Source organism: Leuciscus leuciscus (assembly GCF_965113295.1).
Source record: "Leuciscus leuciscus genome assembly, chromosome: 19".
NCBI lineage: Eukaryota > Metazoa > Chordata > Actinopteri > Cypriniformes > Leuciscidae > Leuciscus > Leuciscus leuciscus.
In genome coordinates, this window is record NC_138743.1 from 24,404,051 (window position 1) to 24,420,265 (window position 16,215).

General features: G+C 36.0%; 2 protein-coding genes across 2 annotated transcripts; one reads left to right on the plus strand and one right to left on the minus strand.

The window, feature by feature from the left end:
• Nucleotides 1–437: 437 nt before the first annotated feature.
• dsc2l (desmocollin 2 like) lies at nucleotides 438–12,760 on the plus strand. Its single transcript, XM_082147032.1, has 16 exons — nucleotides 438–725; nucleotides 2,894–2,996; nucleotides 3,647–3,837; nucleotides 3,927–4,040; nucleotides 4,197–4,352; nucleotides 4,471–4,612; nucleotides 5,348–5,502; nucleotides 5,653–5,787; nucleotides 5,981–6,166; nucleotides 6,630–6,877; nucleotides 7,092–7,234; nucleotides 8,307–8,528; nucleotides 8,710–8,946; nucleotides 9,565–9,680; nucleotides 9,776–10,054; nucleotides 11,422–12,760. Exons 1-16 carry the CDS (start codon nucleotides 684–686, stop codon nucleotides 11,620–11,622), a joined length of 2,670 nt encoding a protein of 889 aa, XP_082003158.1. The 5' UTR covers nucleotides 438–683; the 3' UTR covers nucleotides 11,623–12,760.
• Nucleotides 12,761–14,426: 1,666 nt separating this feature from the next.
• Nucleotides 14,427–15,731, minus strand: c1ql1 (complement C1q like 1). The gene is made up of 2 exons (XM_082147033.1): nucleotides 15,205–15,731; nucleotides 14,427–14,715 (listed from the first exon to the last, which is right to left on the minus strand). Exons 1-2 carry the CDS (start codon nucleotides 15,721–15,723, stop codon nucleotides 14,536–14,538), a joined length of 699 nt encoding a protein of 232 aa, XP_082003159.1. The 5' UTR covers nucleotides 15,724–15,731; the 3' UTR covers nucleotides 14,427–14,535.
• Nucleotides 15,732–16,215: the final 484 nt, after the last annotated feature.

Consider the following 16,215-nt stretch of genomic DNA (forward strand, 5'->3'; position numbering starts at 1 on the left):
TCTGAAGCCATGCAGTGACACACGGAGCCACAAAAACATGAAAGGTAATAATTTCAAATGAATAAATCACGCCCCACGTGAAAAAGGCGTGCACATGTGAGTGGTTTCAAGCTGGGGTTGCTTTTTTATTATCTTTTTTTTTTTTTAAAGGACTTAACCGGTGATTAAATGCAAAACCTAAAAACAAGTTTTTTTTTTATTTGCTGAATGTGTAAATGCAATGATGACTGTATAATCACCCCCTGCACTCCACCCAAAAAAAATGGAGATTAATTGTGTCATGCATTAATCATGTCTGGAAAGTCAGATGGTATAACAGGTGAAAGTCTACTCTGTTAAAGTATAACCTCCCTCTCTCTCTTTCTCTCTCTGTCTCTCTCTCCCACACACACAAACTCAGAGGGAGTTTTAAGGGGCAGTTTGGGGTGGAGTTTAAGCTTCCCAAGCTAAGGAAGTCAGGGACAAAGCATAGTTTGACCTGTTTAGTGTACTCAAGACTCCCATTCAGCCCTATTGATACATCAAGTGAGAGGTAGAGGCAATGCCACACCCATGATAAAGACTTCAATGACAGGAGAGCCGTACCGCGCCCAGAGGACTTTATCCGAGCTCGTCTGTGAGATACACGCAGTGTGGTGGAGTCCAGAGAAATTCAACCACTGTAGATCACATACAGCAGCAGGATGTATGAGCGCGTGCTGTTCGCGGTCTGGCTGCTTACTTTGGTAAGTTGCATTTTGTTGCGTTGAAAGTTAATGTCGTCATTTTTTGTTTTGCTTCGTACTTTTATTTTTTAGGTCGTATTGTATAGGCCTACCTGAATTCTTACCGTATCCTAGTCGATTTACCTTGGTAACCATAGTTTCCGTTAAAATGCTAGTTAGTTGCCCAATGCCCTGCCCTTCTAGGCTTCACTGCAAATGAAATATTTTCTTAAACAAATCTAAACGTTTTTAAAATAAAATATGATTAATTTAGAAACGCTATTAAAATAAAATATGATTAATTTAGAAACACAATTATTTAAAATTGATACTTGTTTTCAAATGTTTGCATAAACGTCAATATTTTAATAGTTTTATAAGTAAAATAAACATAAAATGTATCCTTAAAACAATATAAAACATTTTGACAACAAATATATCTTGTTGTAAGGACACATTTTCTGATCATTATAATTTGTATTCTCAAATAAATGTATATTAAGTTTTAAACATGTTTATACATTTTTACTTTATTTTACTTTCTTCTGATATTAGAATATTTCTTTAATTATAATTTCATTTTTATTCATGACAGTTGTGGTTATTACCATGTGATCATGTTTTATTGTAGTCAATAACTGTAGTATGGTAATTTTGTTGAAACATTACCCAGATAGCAGACCACCACTGAATCAACATTGAATCAACATTAATGCATTAACCAAAATGAGGAGCATGAATGTGAATATGAAAAAAGTGTTGAATGAGGAAACAGATGGATTGACATAGCCTATGTCTAAGTTGTCCAAAATGAAGCTGACCAAAAATCAACATTGATTCAATGTTTGTCTTTTTCAACACCGAAAATCTATTTGAAAATTGAAAATGTATAAATAACTAAATAATAACGTTCTTGTAGCATAATGAAGTACTCACTAATTAGTTATCTGCAGTTGAATAGTCTGATTGATATTTTTCCCCCTTCACCAAATGGTTGGGATAATTGGTCTACTTAGTACCATCCATAAATTCAAATATTTACATTGAATTAATTTGCTTTGTAGACTCAGTGCTATTGAAAATGCTGTCATTCATTCATTCATTCATTCATTCATTCATTCATTCATTCATTCATTCATTCATTCATTCATTCATTCATTTGTTCAATTCACTGACCATTAATGTTGATTAATGAGAAAGGTGATATACAATTATCTAATGTTTCTCATTTATATAACGGAAACAATGTCCATGGTGGGTCAGTTTTTGTTAATGATGATTCCACTAAATCCCAAATTCAAGTTTTCAACTGAGTGATTTCTTGATATTGTTATATACATTGTGGTAAACAACATTTTTATTTCCTGCATGTTTTAATGACATTTTTTATTGCCTCTTTGTTTGGCATCAGTAAAAATCACACGAAGACACAGTCACAGTAAATCTTATCACAGTAAACACTTCAGCATTCTACTAAAGCAACATTTTCAAGTCTGTAGATCTACAGGTTCCACTGCACAGTTGGGCTGATTTCAAGATAAGATAAAGCTGATATGTAGCCTATATCTGTCTGAAACCCATCACATTACACCATGAAATGAGACAGAATACCATTGAGCAGCATAGAGTACTTGATGTTGTTTACTTAAAGCTGGTTTTGTTCTCAATTGTTTATCTATGTTCTTATTATATTTGTGTTAGTCACCTGTCATTCTTGATTAATGCCAGTGATTGTTTCGGGTTATCACTGCATGTTTGCCACACATGTAATGCCTTCATACTATGCAGCTGTTTAGACATGAATGTAACAAGTAACCGATAATCAGAGGTGGTAATTTATATAATGTGGTGGACAAAGAGTGTAAAACAAGAAAATAAGACACTGATTAAAAACATGTTTTTTTTTTTTTGCAGTGTAAACCAATCACTCCAATACAGAATAGTATGTAATATACTATTACAATGAGTAGCCTATATAATGTTTATAAATATTTGTATAATGCAATCTAGTTCCTTCTTTTGATCTTAAGTTTCATTTACAATTAAAATGATTCTGATGTATTAGGATTGGAAGTCATGGTTTAAGCTTCATAATTGCCTTGCACACGTGAGACTTTTGCTAAATCGCACTGTGGAATGTGATTCTCTCCTTTATTCTTCCTCTCACTCACTTTCAATTCTTCCCTCAGGTGCTGTTTCAGAGCGCTGAGTCTTGTGAGTTTAGGCCTGTGCTCGCTCAGGTTCCTAAGAGACTGCCCGCCGGTTATGTAATCTCTGAGGGCACAGAAGAATGTAAGTTTTTTGGTTTCACTAATCCTTTTTGTCCGAATGACATGAATTGACCTAGTCTGACTTTCTACAGATCAAGTTTTTCCTTCAGTTGATGCAGTTAATTAAGCTACATAATATAACAGTAGCTAAGCTAATTGGTTAGTTATTGGTAAAAGAATTGCTCTCAATTTGCTCCCACAAATGACATTTCTGTCATTATTTACTCACCCTCATGTCATTCCAAACCTGTGGGAATTTCTTTGTGACCTTCAAATGGACACAAAGCAGCATTAAAGTATCCCAAAAGTCACATGAAAATGAAAGGTCTTTTGTTTCTATTTCGCTTGAATTTATTTTTATTTCGGTTTTAGTTTAAGTAATTTTAGTACTTATTTTAAACTTATTTTATTGCAGTTAGTTGCTTTCAACTAATATTAATTGTATTGTATTTTAGCTTTATTTAAATTAACAAAAACATTTTTAGTTTTAGTTAACAGTAATGGTGATACTTTTATGGCGCAACCTTTTTGAAGCTTGAAAGCTTTAGTGCCCACTCATAGGTAGACACACGCCCACAACAATAGATTCTAACTACTTATGGTTTTGGAAAGACATAAGACTTAGCTGTGAAATAGTTACCTGATGTTACTATTTTTTTTTCTTCTTCACAGTGACACTCAAAGGCTGTGCGGCCAAGCCCGTGGCCTTTACTTCCAGCGACCCTGACTTCGCTGTAAATACAGATGGAACCATTATCACAGTCCGTGGTTTGGTGATTACAACAAAACGGTTTTCTGTACTGGTGCAGGATGAGAGCGGCTTGGATTGGAGGGTAGACATTATCTTGTCCTGTAAAGATGAGGTAAAACTATGGTCTGTATTTCTTAACCATAAACCATATGATCTGGATCAGTAGCATAAGTAATGTTTCTCTACATGTCCTGGCTTCAGGCATCTCAGAAGTCCAGCAGTGTGGCTCGCAAGCGCATTAAGAGAAGATGGAGACCGTTGCCTTTCTCTCTTATTGAGAATGACAGCCCTCCATTCCCAAAGGACCTGGAGATGGTGAGACCGAGTAACATTAGCTACATCTCTACTTTAGTCATTCTATTACTCCCTTCCAGTTTCATCCTCCCTTCCTTGATCTCAATTTGACCTTTTGTTATACTTCTTGTTTTGTTTTGTTTTGCTTACTGTACATTGCTGTGTGTCTCTTCACAGATTTCATCTGATTCCTCTGTAAATTACACAGTGCATTATCAGATCAGTGGACAGGGTGTTACGACAGATCCCGTGGGCCTATTCCTGCTGGACAAGACAAATGCCATGCTGAAGGTGACCAGGGCCGTCGACCGTGAGCAGTACCCACAATTCAAGGTGAGGCTCTATATTCCAGGCCTTATACAGAGAACGGTGCAGCAGCTAATGTTTTGGAGTATGATTACAGCATCAGTACAACTGAATATGTCTGCTTCTCTCGTCCCTCTTGTTGTAGTTTATAGCTCGTGTGTATGACCAAAATGGCAGGGAAGTTGATGAATTTCTGCCCATCACTGTGATTGTGGAGGATAAGAATGACAATGCCCCTGAGTTTATTGGAGGTCGCTTATTCTCTGTAGAAGAACGGTGCAGGGCAGGTAAAGAGACACTTTCACCTATCAAGTCCAGACCATACAGTATATCACACCAAAATCAAAAGATCGAAATAAGAATGAATATTTTAGAAATTTATAAAGCCTGTTTTTAGGGCCATTTAAATTTGTACATTATTTTCATAACAATTCTTATCACCGTAATATAAAAAAGATGATTTTTCTTATATTCTTATTAATATATTCTCATAAACACTCTATAGTACTTATACATCATGGTAGTATTTGTTTTGCCACCTTTAATATATACTTTACTACTTTAAAAGTAAAGTATATATTAAAGGTGGTGAAACAAACACTAATTTACTACTACTTTAAAACAAATTAGTACTTTAAAATGATTTTGATAAAAGTGATTTTAGTACTTTAGTTCAACTTAAACCTGTGTTATTTCAGTTAGTTGAACTAAAAAAGTTTTTTAAGTTTAACTGTTTCATCTCAAATTTATATTTTATTTTAACTAATGAAACAATGTTATACAAAATGTTATACATTTTTATAATAAAAAAAATATATATATATATATTTCCTATAACATTTTTAATGATATTTCGAGGTGAAATATGACCCAGACATTTTTGACAGGCTTTGCTAGATTTTTGTGAGATAACTCTTGTGCTAACTGAGAAATGCAGTAAATTATACTGAACCAAACCTGAATAAACTGACAGTGATTTTTTTGTTGTTGCATGTTTAAGTATATTTGTATTCTGTTTTCAGGTACTCCTATTGGACAAGTGAATGCCACAGATAAAGATCAGGCAAACACCACACACACCTTGATCAAGTTTACTCTGCTCAATGCTACTGACATGTTCTCCATTGAACCTTTTACTGGAAAATTGACTGCTAAAACCAACACTTTAGACAGAGAGGTATTTTTCTATCCTTCAATAGATCCATGTGTTAGTGTGTTATAGGGCTGGTGTTGCATCTACAATGTCTTTCTATGTTGTATTTTCAGATGTATTCAGTCTGGGAATAATGTACTGTAAATGGTAATGTTTTTTGTTCCTCCCACTCAGGCTCAGGACAAAGTCTTTGTTAACATAGAGATCAGAGATATGGGCGGCAATCCTAATGGGCTCTTCAACAGAGGAACAGTTGTGATTACTCTCACAGACGTTAATGATAACCCTCCTACCTTTAAAGAGAAGTTGGTATGGCCCTTTTATTGTCTAAACAGCAATATAAGAAAACAAGTTAACTACTAAACAAATCAGAACAAGAATAGCACTGTAAAGCTAACATTTTGACGTATTTTCATACTTAACATCTACAACTGTAAGGCTGTATGTCGTAAAGTGTGGTATCTATTGTTTAAAGAATCAAATATATATATATATTTAACAGTACAAAGCCAACGTCAAGGAGAACCAAGAAAATGTGCTAGTTACTAGGATCCCAGTGGAAGACAAGGATTTGGTGAACACCATCAACTGGACGGCCCTCTTTGAGGTCACCAAAGGAAATGAGAGTGGACAATTCAGGATGGAGACGGACCCCAAAACCAACGAGGGGCTTCTGTATGTCGTAAAGGTGAAATAATTCAAATATTAGTCTGTAGAGAAAGTTACCAGCATCTGAAAATAACATTTTTGGCAAGAAAAAAGCCCCATATGTCCTTGATGAGTCAGTTTTGCAGAATTTGCACTTTGCTAAGTTCGTTTTGCGATAGCTTCCGCAGAGGGTCATAGTCATTATCTTGAGAGAGCTTGTTCACTCTCTGACAGGGTTGTGTTGGTTTTATTTATAGCAGCTCTGCACGGTTAGCTCACCATTTTAGGGCTGTGTGTGAAAATGCTTGTCTGTTGGATATGCATGTGCAGTCCAACCACACCTTGTTATACAAAGTACATCCACCAGACAGGCAAACACAAGTTCTGCTCTTCAAGGCAGAGCTTTTGACAACTCTTCACAGTATTTATGCTATTGAGAACAAGTTAGTTTTTTTGTAGAGCAGGTTCTCAATGTTCTCATTCCCCTTATGCTCCCCTTTCAGGGATTGGATTTTGAAAAAACTCCAGTGGTGAAGCTGGAAATAACTGCCCGTAATGCGGTTCCACTGGTTGGGACTGATGCCGCCTGGCTCTCTGTGCCATTAGAGCTCAATGTAGGAGATGAAGATGAAGGACCAGAGTTCAACCCTACCATTCTATATCTCAAAGTCAAGGAGAACGTTCCCAATGGAACTGTCATTGGAACCTATAAAGCTCTGGACCCAGAGACCAAGAACAGCAATGGAATAAAGTATGTTCACTGATGATGTCGGTTTTGTTTTTAGCTAACAAAATCATTATCTTTAAAGCACCACCATACGCATTCAGGTGGTCTTTGATCTTCTTTTCTGTTGCGCTCTGACTAGCAAGAACATGCCTAATGTAAATGCTCCCAAAGACATGAATTTGAAAACTTTATGCCACATTTTGAATGTACTTTCTCACTTTTCTATTCTATGTGTAAGGTACTATAAGGTGACTGACCCAGGTAACTGGATCACTGTGGTGGAGAGCACTGGAGAACTGAGAACAGCCAACACTATAGACCGAGAATCACCATTGGTCCACCAGGACAAGTACAACATAACCATCAGAGCAGTGGATGAAAGTGAGTCTGGACAGTCACATACTTGAATCAAGCTAAGCCATTAACTTAATAATCTGTGGACATTCAGCACAACACACACCTATGCAGAACTGAAATCTTTGTGTATTTGTGAGTACACTCTGTACCCTTTTGTTCTATGAATAAGGGTGTGTTTTCTCTGACTGTTAATGAAAGACCATTTGGTTGGGTGTGGTTGGGTAGAAATAGCTCAAGGCCTATGAGAAGTTTTCGTCAGGGTTTTGGCGTGTGATGTAACATTTCTTTCTTTCTGATGATCAGCATGTCCTACCTGATAGTACATGTTCTAAACACTGACTGATGTTGAATGAGATTCCAGGAAGAGCTGGAGTACATTCGTCTCTCTTGAACTCTTATGCGCCATTTATCTCTGGACATCATCAGGTTGCTTTTCTGTAGGTTGCTAATGGCGTTCTTGCTGCTTGATGACCTAATTTTATTGGTTGGCTGTGAAACTGGTCACAGCTTTTTAGAAACGGATCACAAACAATTATGCATGTACGTATAACCTGTTAAAAAAGGGTGATTTTGTCACATTGTGACACTTTAAAAAGTTACAGCTAGTCATAATTGTGAGATGTGAAGCCATAATTGTTAGAAAGTCGCTATTTTGATTATATAAACTTACATTTATTATAAGATTCAAAGATGCAATTTTGAGAAGTTTTCAGTTACAAGAAATAAGACTACAATTGTGAGATATAAAGTCACAATTAAGATTATTCGCAATTGAGGTAAATTTGTCGTTATTATGAGAAATAAGGTAGCAGTTGTGAGAGATAAAGTCATAGGTATGGTAAGTTGCATTTTTGAGATGTGTGAAGCCATAATTGTAAGTCGCAATTATGACATATAAAGTCACAATTCTAGGAAATGAAAGTCGCAATTACCTTATTTTTCATTAAGATTACATTTTCTCAGAATGTTTCATGTCTTTAAAGACAAATAATCAAGTCTGCTATGGTGTGTGTCTTTACAGCATGGTCAACTAGTTCAATTCTGACAATGTGTCCTTAAATTCACATGGGACTCACTGGAATCTCTTTTTCCTCAGGTAAGAAGGCAGGAAAGGGGATGGTAATAATCCTGATCGAAGACGAGAATGACAACATGCCTGTGATTCCGAGTACTGACCTGGTCATCTGTAGTAAGGGTGATGCGCTGAGCTCAGTTCTGGTTGAAGCTGTGGACCAGGACAAGCCACCGTTCTCCACTCCCTTCATTTTCGAATTTGGAGCAGAGCATGATGGGAAGTGGAAACTGAAGGATAAAACAGGTAAGGATAGAGGGTAGTGATGTTTCTTGGGGCTGGGGGTTACAGATTTAGAATTTGATTTATCAGCATTTTCTTTTTTATTATTTCTCAATATTGCTATAACTTGACAAACAAAGGCTGATAAACTGAAAGCGTTAATGCTGCAGAATGATCACAGACATCATGTCCTCCTCTGATTTAGATTCCTCCGTGGTGCTGGAACAGGCAGTGCCCTTGCCAAACGGTCTTTACTCTGTCCCACTCTTGGTGAAGGATCTGCAGGGATTCGGGAAAGAGCAGACCGTGAATGTGCGAGTGTGCTCCTGTGAGAGGGAGGAAAATGGAGCGGGAATATGTGGGGCTCGAAGTGCCTCTACCTCTTTGGGCAGTTTGGGTGTCCTTGCCTTAGTGCTCTCTAGCCTGCTGTTGCTACTGTTATGTGAGTGCCCCCTTCTGGCTATGACCACCATTTATACATAAATTTATTTGATATATTTAATATACATGCAGTATATTTGCATATATTTACACAAACTTTACATAAACTTTACATATATTTATATATAGACACAATTTTTAGGTAAGAGTTTTGTAATGTTTTTTGAAATAAGGGCTCATTTTAAGGCTGCATTTATCAAAAATACTGTAAAAATTATTTGATAATTTGAAAATGTCATTTATTCCAGTGATTGCAATGCTGAATTTTCAGCATCATTACTCCAGTCTTCAGTGTCACATGATCCTTCAGAAGTCATTCTAATATGCTGATTTGCTGCTCGAGAAACATTTATTATTATATATATATATATATATATATATATATATATATATATATATATATATATATATATATATATACATATACACACACACACACACATTTGTTGAATTGGAATTTTATCATGGATTTCAGAATTTCTTGGTTTTCTGTCTTTCAAAATTGATGAACTTTTGGCTTCAGGCTAAAATAAAAACAATTATCAGATTTGTAATGTAGTCTTAGACTTTTGGATCTGACTCTTTATCTCACTGCCCTCTGTTTTTCTTGCCATTTCAGGTCTGTTAGTTATCTTCATATGCAGTACTAAGAGAGACAAGCTGTACCTCAATGATGATACTGGAACAGGAGGAATGCTGCTGAAATCCAACACTGAGGCTCCTGGCGAAGAAGTGGTAAGAAAAACACCTCCTTTTAAATGGTTTAATTAATCAGAGAAACCACAAGGAAACTTTTAACCATATTTGTGTGAATGCTTTTCTCTCTTTAGAAGGAGGGAGCTTTGATGATAATTCCTGGGACAGATGCCATGGACGGGTCACACCAGAGTGGCACCATTAAAAACGTGACTTCATCTGCAGGAAATATCGGGCAGCAGTTTTTCCAGGGAGGCGGCGTGTACAACACCACCACTCAAGATTTTGGGACAGAAAAGTACTACACATCTGGACGCTATGATAACAACCTGTATGGCAACGGCGGGTTCCAGAAATTCTCAAATACGAATACTCTCGACACATGGAATACTAATGGCCGCTACTTGGACAGAGTGAGCTTAACTTACATGAAATTTTTAATCAAGTTAACAATAATATATGAAGAAATTTTCACCAACACCTATACATATGTTTAATACAAATCTAACATAGTAATTATTAGGGCTACCCCTGACTAAAGATTTCAGGAAGAATGTTATAAGTAACATTGCTAACATTGTTCTACATTACAGAGAAATACTAAACCATATTACTGAGCCTTTAAAATATGAATTAAGATCTAGCGCATGCATAAAGCTTTCCGCGATGATTATGAATGTGTTAGAAAATAACAGAAAGGAGAATATCTAAACATTTTAATAATGTATCAATAAACTAGCGTTTTCTGAGTCAGGGTTGGCTGCAAAGATGAAGTTGAAGATGCTGACTGCAATGGATGCACCTTTAGATAGAAGTGGACATTAAGTTAAAGGGTTAGTTCGCCCAAAAATGACAATTATCCCATAATTTACTCACCCTCATGCCATCCTTGGTGTATATGACTTTCTTCTTTCAGCCAAACACAATCTGAGTTATATAAAAAAAAATATCTTGGCTCTTCCAAGCTATATAATGGGAGTGAATGGTATGATTACAGTTTATAAAGTTATAAATATGGATATTTTTCTTACAAAAATGCATCGCTTCGCTTCAGAGTGCCTTTACTAACCCCCTGGAGTCGTATTGATTACTTCTATGATGGATGGATGCGCTTTTTTGAGCTTCAAAATCTAGCAACCATTCACTCCCATTTTAAAGCTTGGAAGAGCCAGAATATTTTTTTTACATAACTGTGTTTGGCTGAAAGAAGAAAGCCATATACACCTAGGATGGCTTGAGGGTGAGTAAATTATGGGATAATTTTCATTTTTGGGTGAACTAACCCTTTAAGCATCATGCAGTAAGCTCAGTACTAATTTCTTCTACACTCCACACGAACACTTGGATATGCACCTTATATGTTATATAACGTTAGAGCGAGCGGCCACTTACACGCTACTACTTGGGCATGTTTCAAATGATAAGCTACCTTTGAAGTCAATGCATGATAGGTAAATGTTTGGATTTCCTTCTCAACATAATTACCACATGGACCAGCCATGTTAACAATCTGTCCGTCATGGACATTGACTTCGCCAGTTCCTGTGGAGTTTTTTTTTTTTTTGTGGCCAACCAACTAATCAAAATTTTTTCGACTAAGCCTCTTCTCGTCGACTATTCGACTGATTGACTATTATGGGGGCAGCCCTAGTAATATAATCTGACTAGCAAAGTAATGTTATTTACACATTCATTCACACAGGAAAGTAATATTTTACACTTTCATGCCCCACTGAAGATGTTTTCATGTGACCTAATTTTGACCCTTGTTTTGTGACAGAAACTGGCTTACTTTGGAGGGGAGGAGGAGGGGAGGTACGCGGACGATCTTCTGAAGACTTATGGTAATGAGGGGGCGGGCTCTCCTGCAGGCTCGGTAGGATGTTGTAGCATCTTGGGTGAACCGGAATCACTGGAATTTTTGAACACTCTCGGCCCTAAATTCAGACCACTGGCTGACGTCTGCTACACGACAAAATAAAAGCGGAAACTAAAACAAGAGGTGACTGAGACGAGAGAGCGCCGTTTGCTGTTTGCTAGGGGTCCATCGAAGCAGACTGCAAAAAAAATCATGTTCTTAATCTGTATTTGTATCTCATTTCCCAGTAATGTAAACATCCTCATAACAAGATTAATTTTACATGAGAAACAACATTTTCTAAGAACATTTTCTGAATATTAATTCTAAATCTGCTTAAATATGATTAGATTTATGTAAAAAAAAAAAAAGGAAAAAAAAGAGTGTTTGACTCCATAAGATATATTCTTTAAAATAAGTCTATTTTAGATAATTTTGCTACTCAAGTAAATTTGTTTTGAGTATGTTTAGTTATTTTTACTGGAAAAAAATACTTATTTAGAAAATTACCATCACAGTTCATGTATTTCTGCTGGATTTATCAAGTGTGTGTGTGTGTGTGTGTGTGTGTGTGTGTGTGTGTGTATCTGTTAAGTTTTTGAGTGTGTGAATGATGCAAATAAGCTTTTCTGTAATTGTTCGCTACATTTTGCTCTGCTTTGCAATCCTCTTCCTCACAGACCTGAGGAGGGACAGTTTAAATATTAGTATACAGAAGAGACATTATTGTCTGCCCGATCAATTGCAATTCTCAGTCGTGTGAAGTATTATCTGTGTCTATATTGACAAGACCATGATGAAGTGTGCTCATAAAAATTTTTGTGGAATTTTAAGCGCTCTTCAGCTCCAAAAGCACTGACACCTGACATCAACTCTGGACGCTAAACTCATCCTTAGGCCATAATGTATTACTGGAGTTTTTGTGTTATTTTTTACATCCTGCTTAGGCAATTATTTTGAATTTCAAAGAAAAGAAACCAAATATGTTGTATGTAAGTCACTTTATACTTCGAATGAAGATGTAGGTTAAAGAATTGGTTATAAAAAACACACAAAAACAAACAAAAAAACACTACACTTAGAAGTACCTTTTTTTTTTTTTTAGCTCTTTGATATTTCAGTTTTGTTCTGACAGCACATTTTAAGGTTTTTTGTTGTATTTGTGGTAAACACTATATATTTAGAGGGTTGTTCTGATTGTAGATCTATTAAAGGGATGTTCTTTGTAAATATTTTAATAAAATTCATTACAGACATTTTATTATTGTCTTATGCTGTCTTTACACTGCTAAGGCGGCACAGAAACTTCAACTGCTGCACATACGAAGATGGCAAAAGTGTAGTTACACAGGACTTACAATTGCAAAAATGATACAATGAATGTGTTAAATATAACATTTTGAATATAATGATAAACAATATGTTATACATACAAAAACATGAACATACTGTGTAGCTTCTACTTATGTAACTACCTTAAGTATTTGTATTTGCTTAATTTTGGGAAACTTTTGCTAAATTACTAAGAATAATATAATAAAGTATAATAAAAACATACTGTTCCTCACTACTACCCATTCTGAGACGTGATGGCAATGTCTGGTTCTTGAACAAATCATTTTTATGATGAAACTGTTGAATCTGTTCACAAACCGCAATTAACTATTTATTTGCAAAATGGGCTTAAGCTGTTATTGTGTGAACAACTCACTGAATCCAGTCAGAGCCTCCAGTGAATTGTTTTATGACTTATTCAAAATAAGTCAAGAAGAGGATCAAGTAAAATGAGTGTGCGGAGGATATGAATGATTGCATGAATATTAAGTAACTAATTCTAACTTTTAATGATGTGTCATGTGCATTGTATTTATTGTTTATTTTTGTCATACATGTACATATGTCCACATTTGTGTTTCATTGCCTGTACAGGGTAGGCTATTTTACGTAAGAACTGTAAATAACAAACCTGTGCCCAATGAATCTTCCCACCAGTTTCAATATAAATACTATGTTTGCATACATTTCTTAAAATGTTATTCAACTAAAAAAAACACTTTTGTGTTTGTCAAGTCTGCTGAAGTCATTTATTAGCTTTGTGTATTGAGGAGTAAACTGAAAGTTCACAATTCACTGATTGGGTGTAGTAGAGTATGGAAACTTGTTTCCACCACGGAATAAAAAAATACTTAAAAAAAAAAGTAATTGTGACTTTTTATCTCACAAATCTGCCTTTTTATTCTTGCAACTCTCACAATTCGGACTTTATAACTCGCAATTCAGAGTAAAAAGTCAGAATTACAAGTTATAAATATGGAATTGCGAGAAAAAAATTCTGAATTGCAAGTTTATAGCCTATCTGTCAATTCTGACGTTTTTCTCTGAATTGTAAAATGTAAGGAAAAAAGGTCGCAATTACCTTTTAATTGCAAATTTATATCTCACAATTCCGATTTTTCCTTGTAGTTCTGAGTTTATATCTCACAATTTTGAGGAAAAAAAGGCAAAAATTAAAACAGTAAAAAATTGCAATTACTTTATTTTATTTTTATTCTGTGGTGGAAACAAGCTTCCATAGTAGTGCATTGCACCTAATTTTTATTCAGCAGTTAAAGTATATAAAAATATGAAGTGTATTACTTCACTTCTGCTCTGGGTTAAGTGAGATCAAAAGTCCAGGATTGGATTTTCTCCCACAGCTATCTGTTCTGAAGCCCTTTGCTTTGTGCGAGACAGGGCTGTTAACACGCGGTGACTGAGGTGGTGTTGCTGAGTGCGTATGTCTGTTGTTACTTAGTGTGTCATCCTCAGTGTCCCTGAAGTCCAAGCCTAATATCAGTGCCAGTGCCCTGAAGTATCCCGCCAAGGTCTCGGCCTTAGAAAATGGAAGAATTGATTCAACATTCAATGAAAAGTCTGAGTCAGGCAAATTGCCAAAGAGTTTATTCTTTATTCAAGAAAACACACCGAGTCTGAATGCAAAGAGGCCTCCTTTAAACTGACAGAAAGAGTTTAAAGCAGAAAGGAATCAAGATAGTCTCAGATTTCATACAGCAGGTAACCAGAGAAGGAACTGAAGCGGCTTTGTGAGTCCCTCTTGCCTACTTCACTGTTGTTCAGCCGAACATACACCCGGTCTCCAGCTTTCAGCTGCAGTACTGCACTGTTGCTTGCAGTATCTGTATGCAGGACGTCCACTGCCGCTGCACTCGCCACAATCTGGAACACACAACCCCCGGAAATGATCAGATTTTTAAAGGAACATGTGACACTGAAGACTGGAGTAATAATGCTGAAAACTCAGCTTTACCATCACAGGAATAAATTACATTTTAAAATGTATGAAAATAGAAAACAGCTATTTGAAATTGTAGTAATATTTCACAATGTAACAATTTTTTACTGTAGCCTATATTTTTATCAAATAAATTCAGCCTGGTTGAGCATAAAATACTTCTTTCAAAAACATTTTAAATCTTACTGACCCCAAACTTTTCAACAGTAGTGTATTTTATTATTATACAATGCTTAACATGTTATATATGTATGTATGTAGGCTATGTATGTATTTATTTATTCATTCATTCATTTATTTTGTCTTGCATGAAAATAAAAAGCAGCCTTTATATTACTTATATGTTAGCATTCTTGAGTAACCTTTGTTAGAAAATCCCTGCAAAATGGATAATGTTAATAAGATAATCTCACCGTTTGGTCATTAAGAACCAAGTCCACTCGTAGGTTTTGTCCAGACTTCATAATGTGAAAGCTGAAGTAGTATACTCCCGCTGTTTTACAGGTGAAAGCTCCGGTCGACGAGTCATAACCGGCTCCCAGATTAGTTATCACATCGTTAAACTTTAGCACATCATTCTTGCCGAAGGCTTCTTGCAGCGCAGCACTGAACGCTACTCCTCCCTGACTTGAGGAACCTATAGCTGAGGGTCCAGATGGGCCAGGAGGACCTGCTTTACCTGGAGGTCCAGGTGGACCAGGAGGTCCTGCTGCAGATGAGGTGAGAGGGATGACAAACCCATTGCTCCGGTCATGTGAACGATCTGAGGAAGGGTCACACACGATCCTGCAGGATCCAGGGAGGGTCTCACAGACGCCTGCTTTGATCAAAGACAGAAACGTGAGGAGAACCACTATGCAGTGCTTGACCATGATGAAGTACGAGAGAGAAGATGATGAGACTCCAATGTGAAGCCCATGGAAAAAAGTCATACAGATTTTAAGCTGTGATTGATTGGTTGAGTTAGCTGGTCATATGATGGAGTTGAGAAATTGTTTGTCATCTGACATTTTTTAACATCAGCAAAAAAAAAAACAATTTTATGCTGCATTAACTTCCCTACAAGTCTTACAAAACTGTTGTTGTGCAACAATGCTCTCAGAAGATGCAGACCACTGACATTTCTTATAGTTGCACAAGTGATGAACCAATATAAAAATGTTGGTACCGAAATTCCAATAATTATTTTAATGTTGTGGCTGATTACTAATAATTTAAAATAAATAATCAATTTTAAATGCAACAAGTGAATTTAGGTATCATTCACAACATTACAATGTACAGCATGAAAAATGGATATTCATTTAGAGATTACATTTAGAAGTGTTATTAAATAAGTAATGTTTTTAATGATTAACTTTGAGTGAGCATTAAAAGATGGCAAATGTAATCTAAGGCCCTGTTTACATCTGGTATTAAGATGC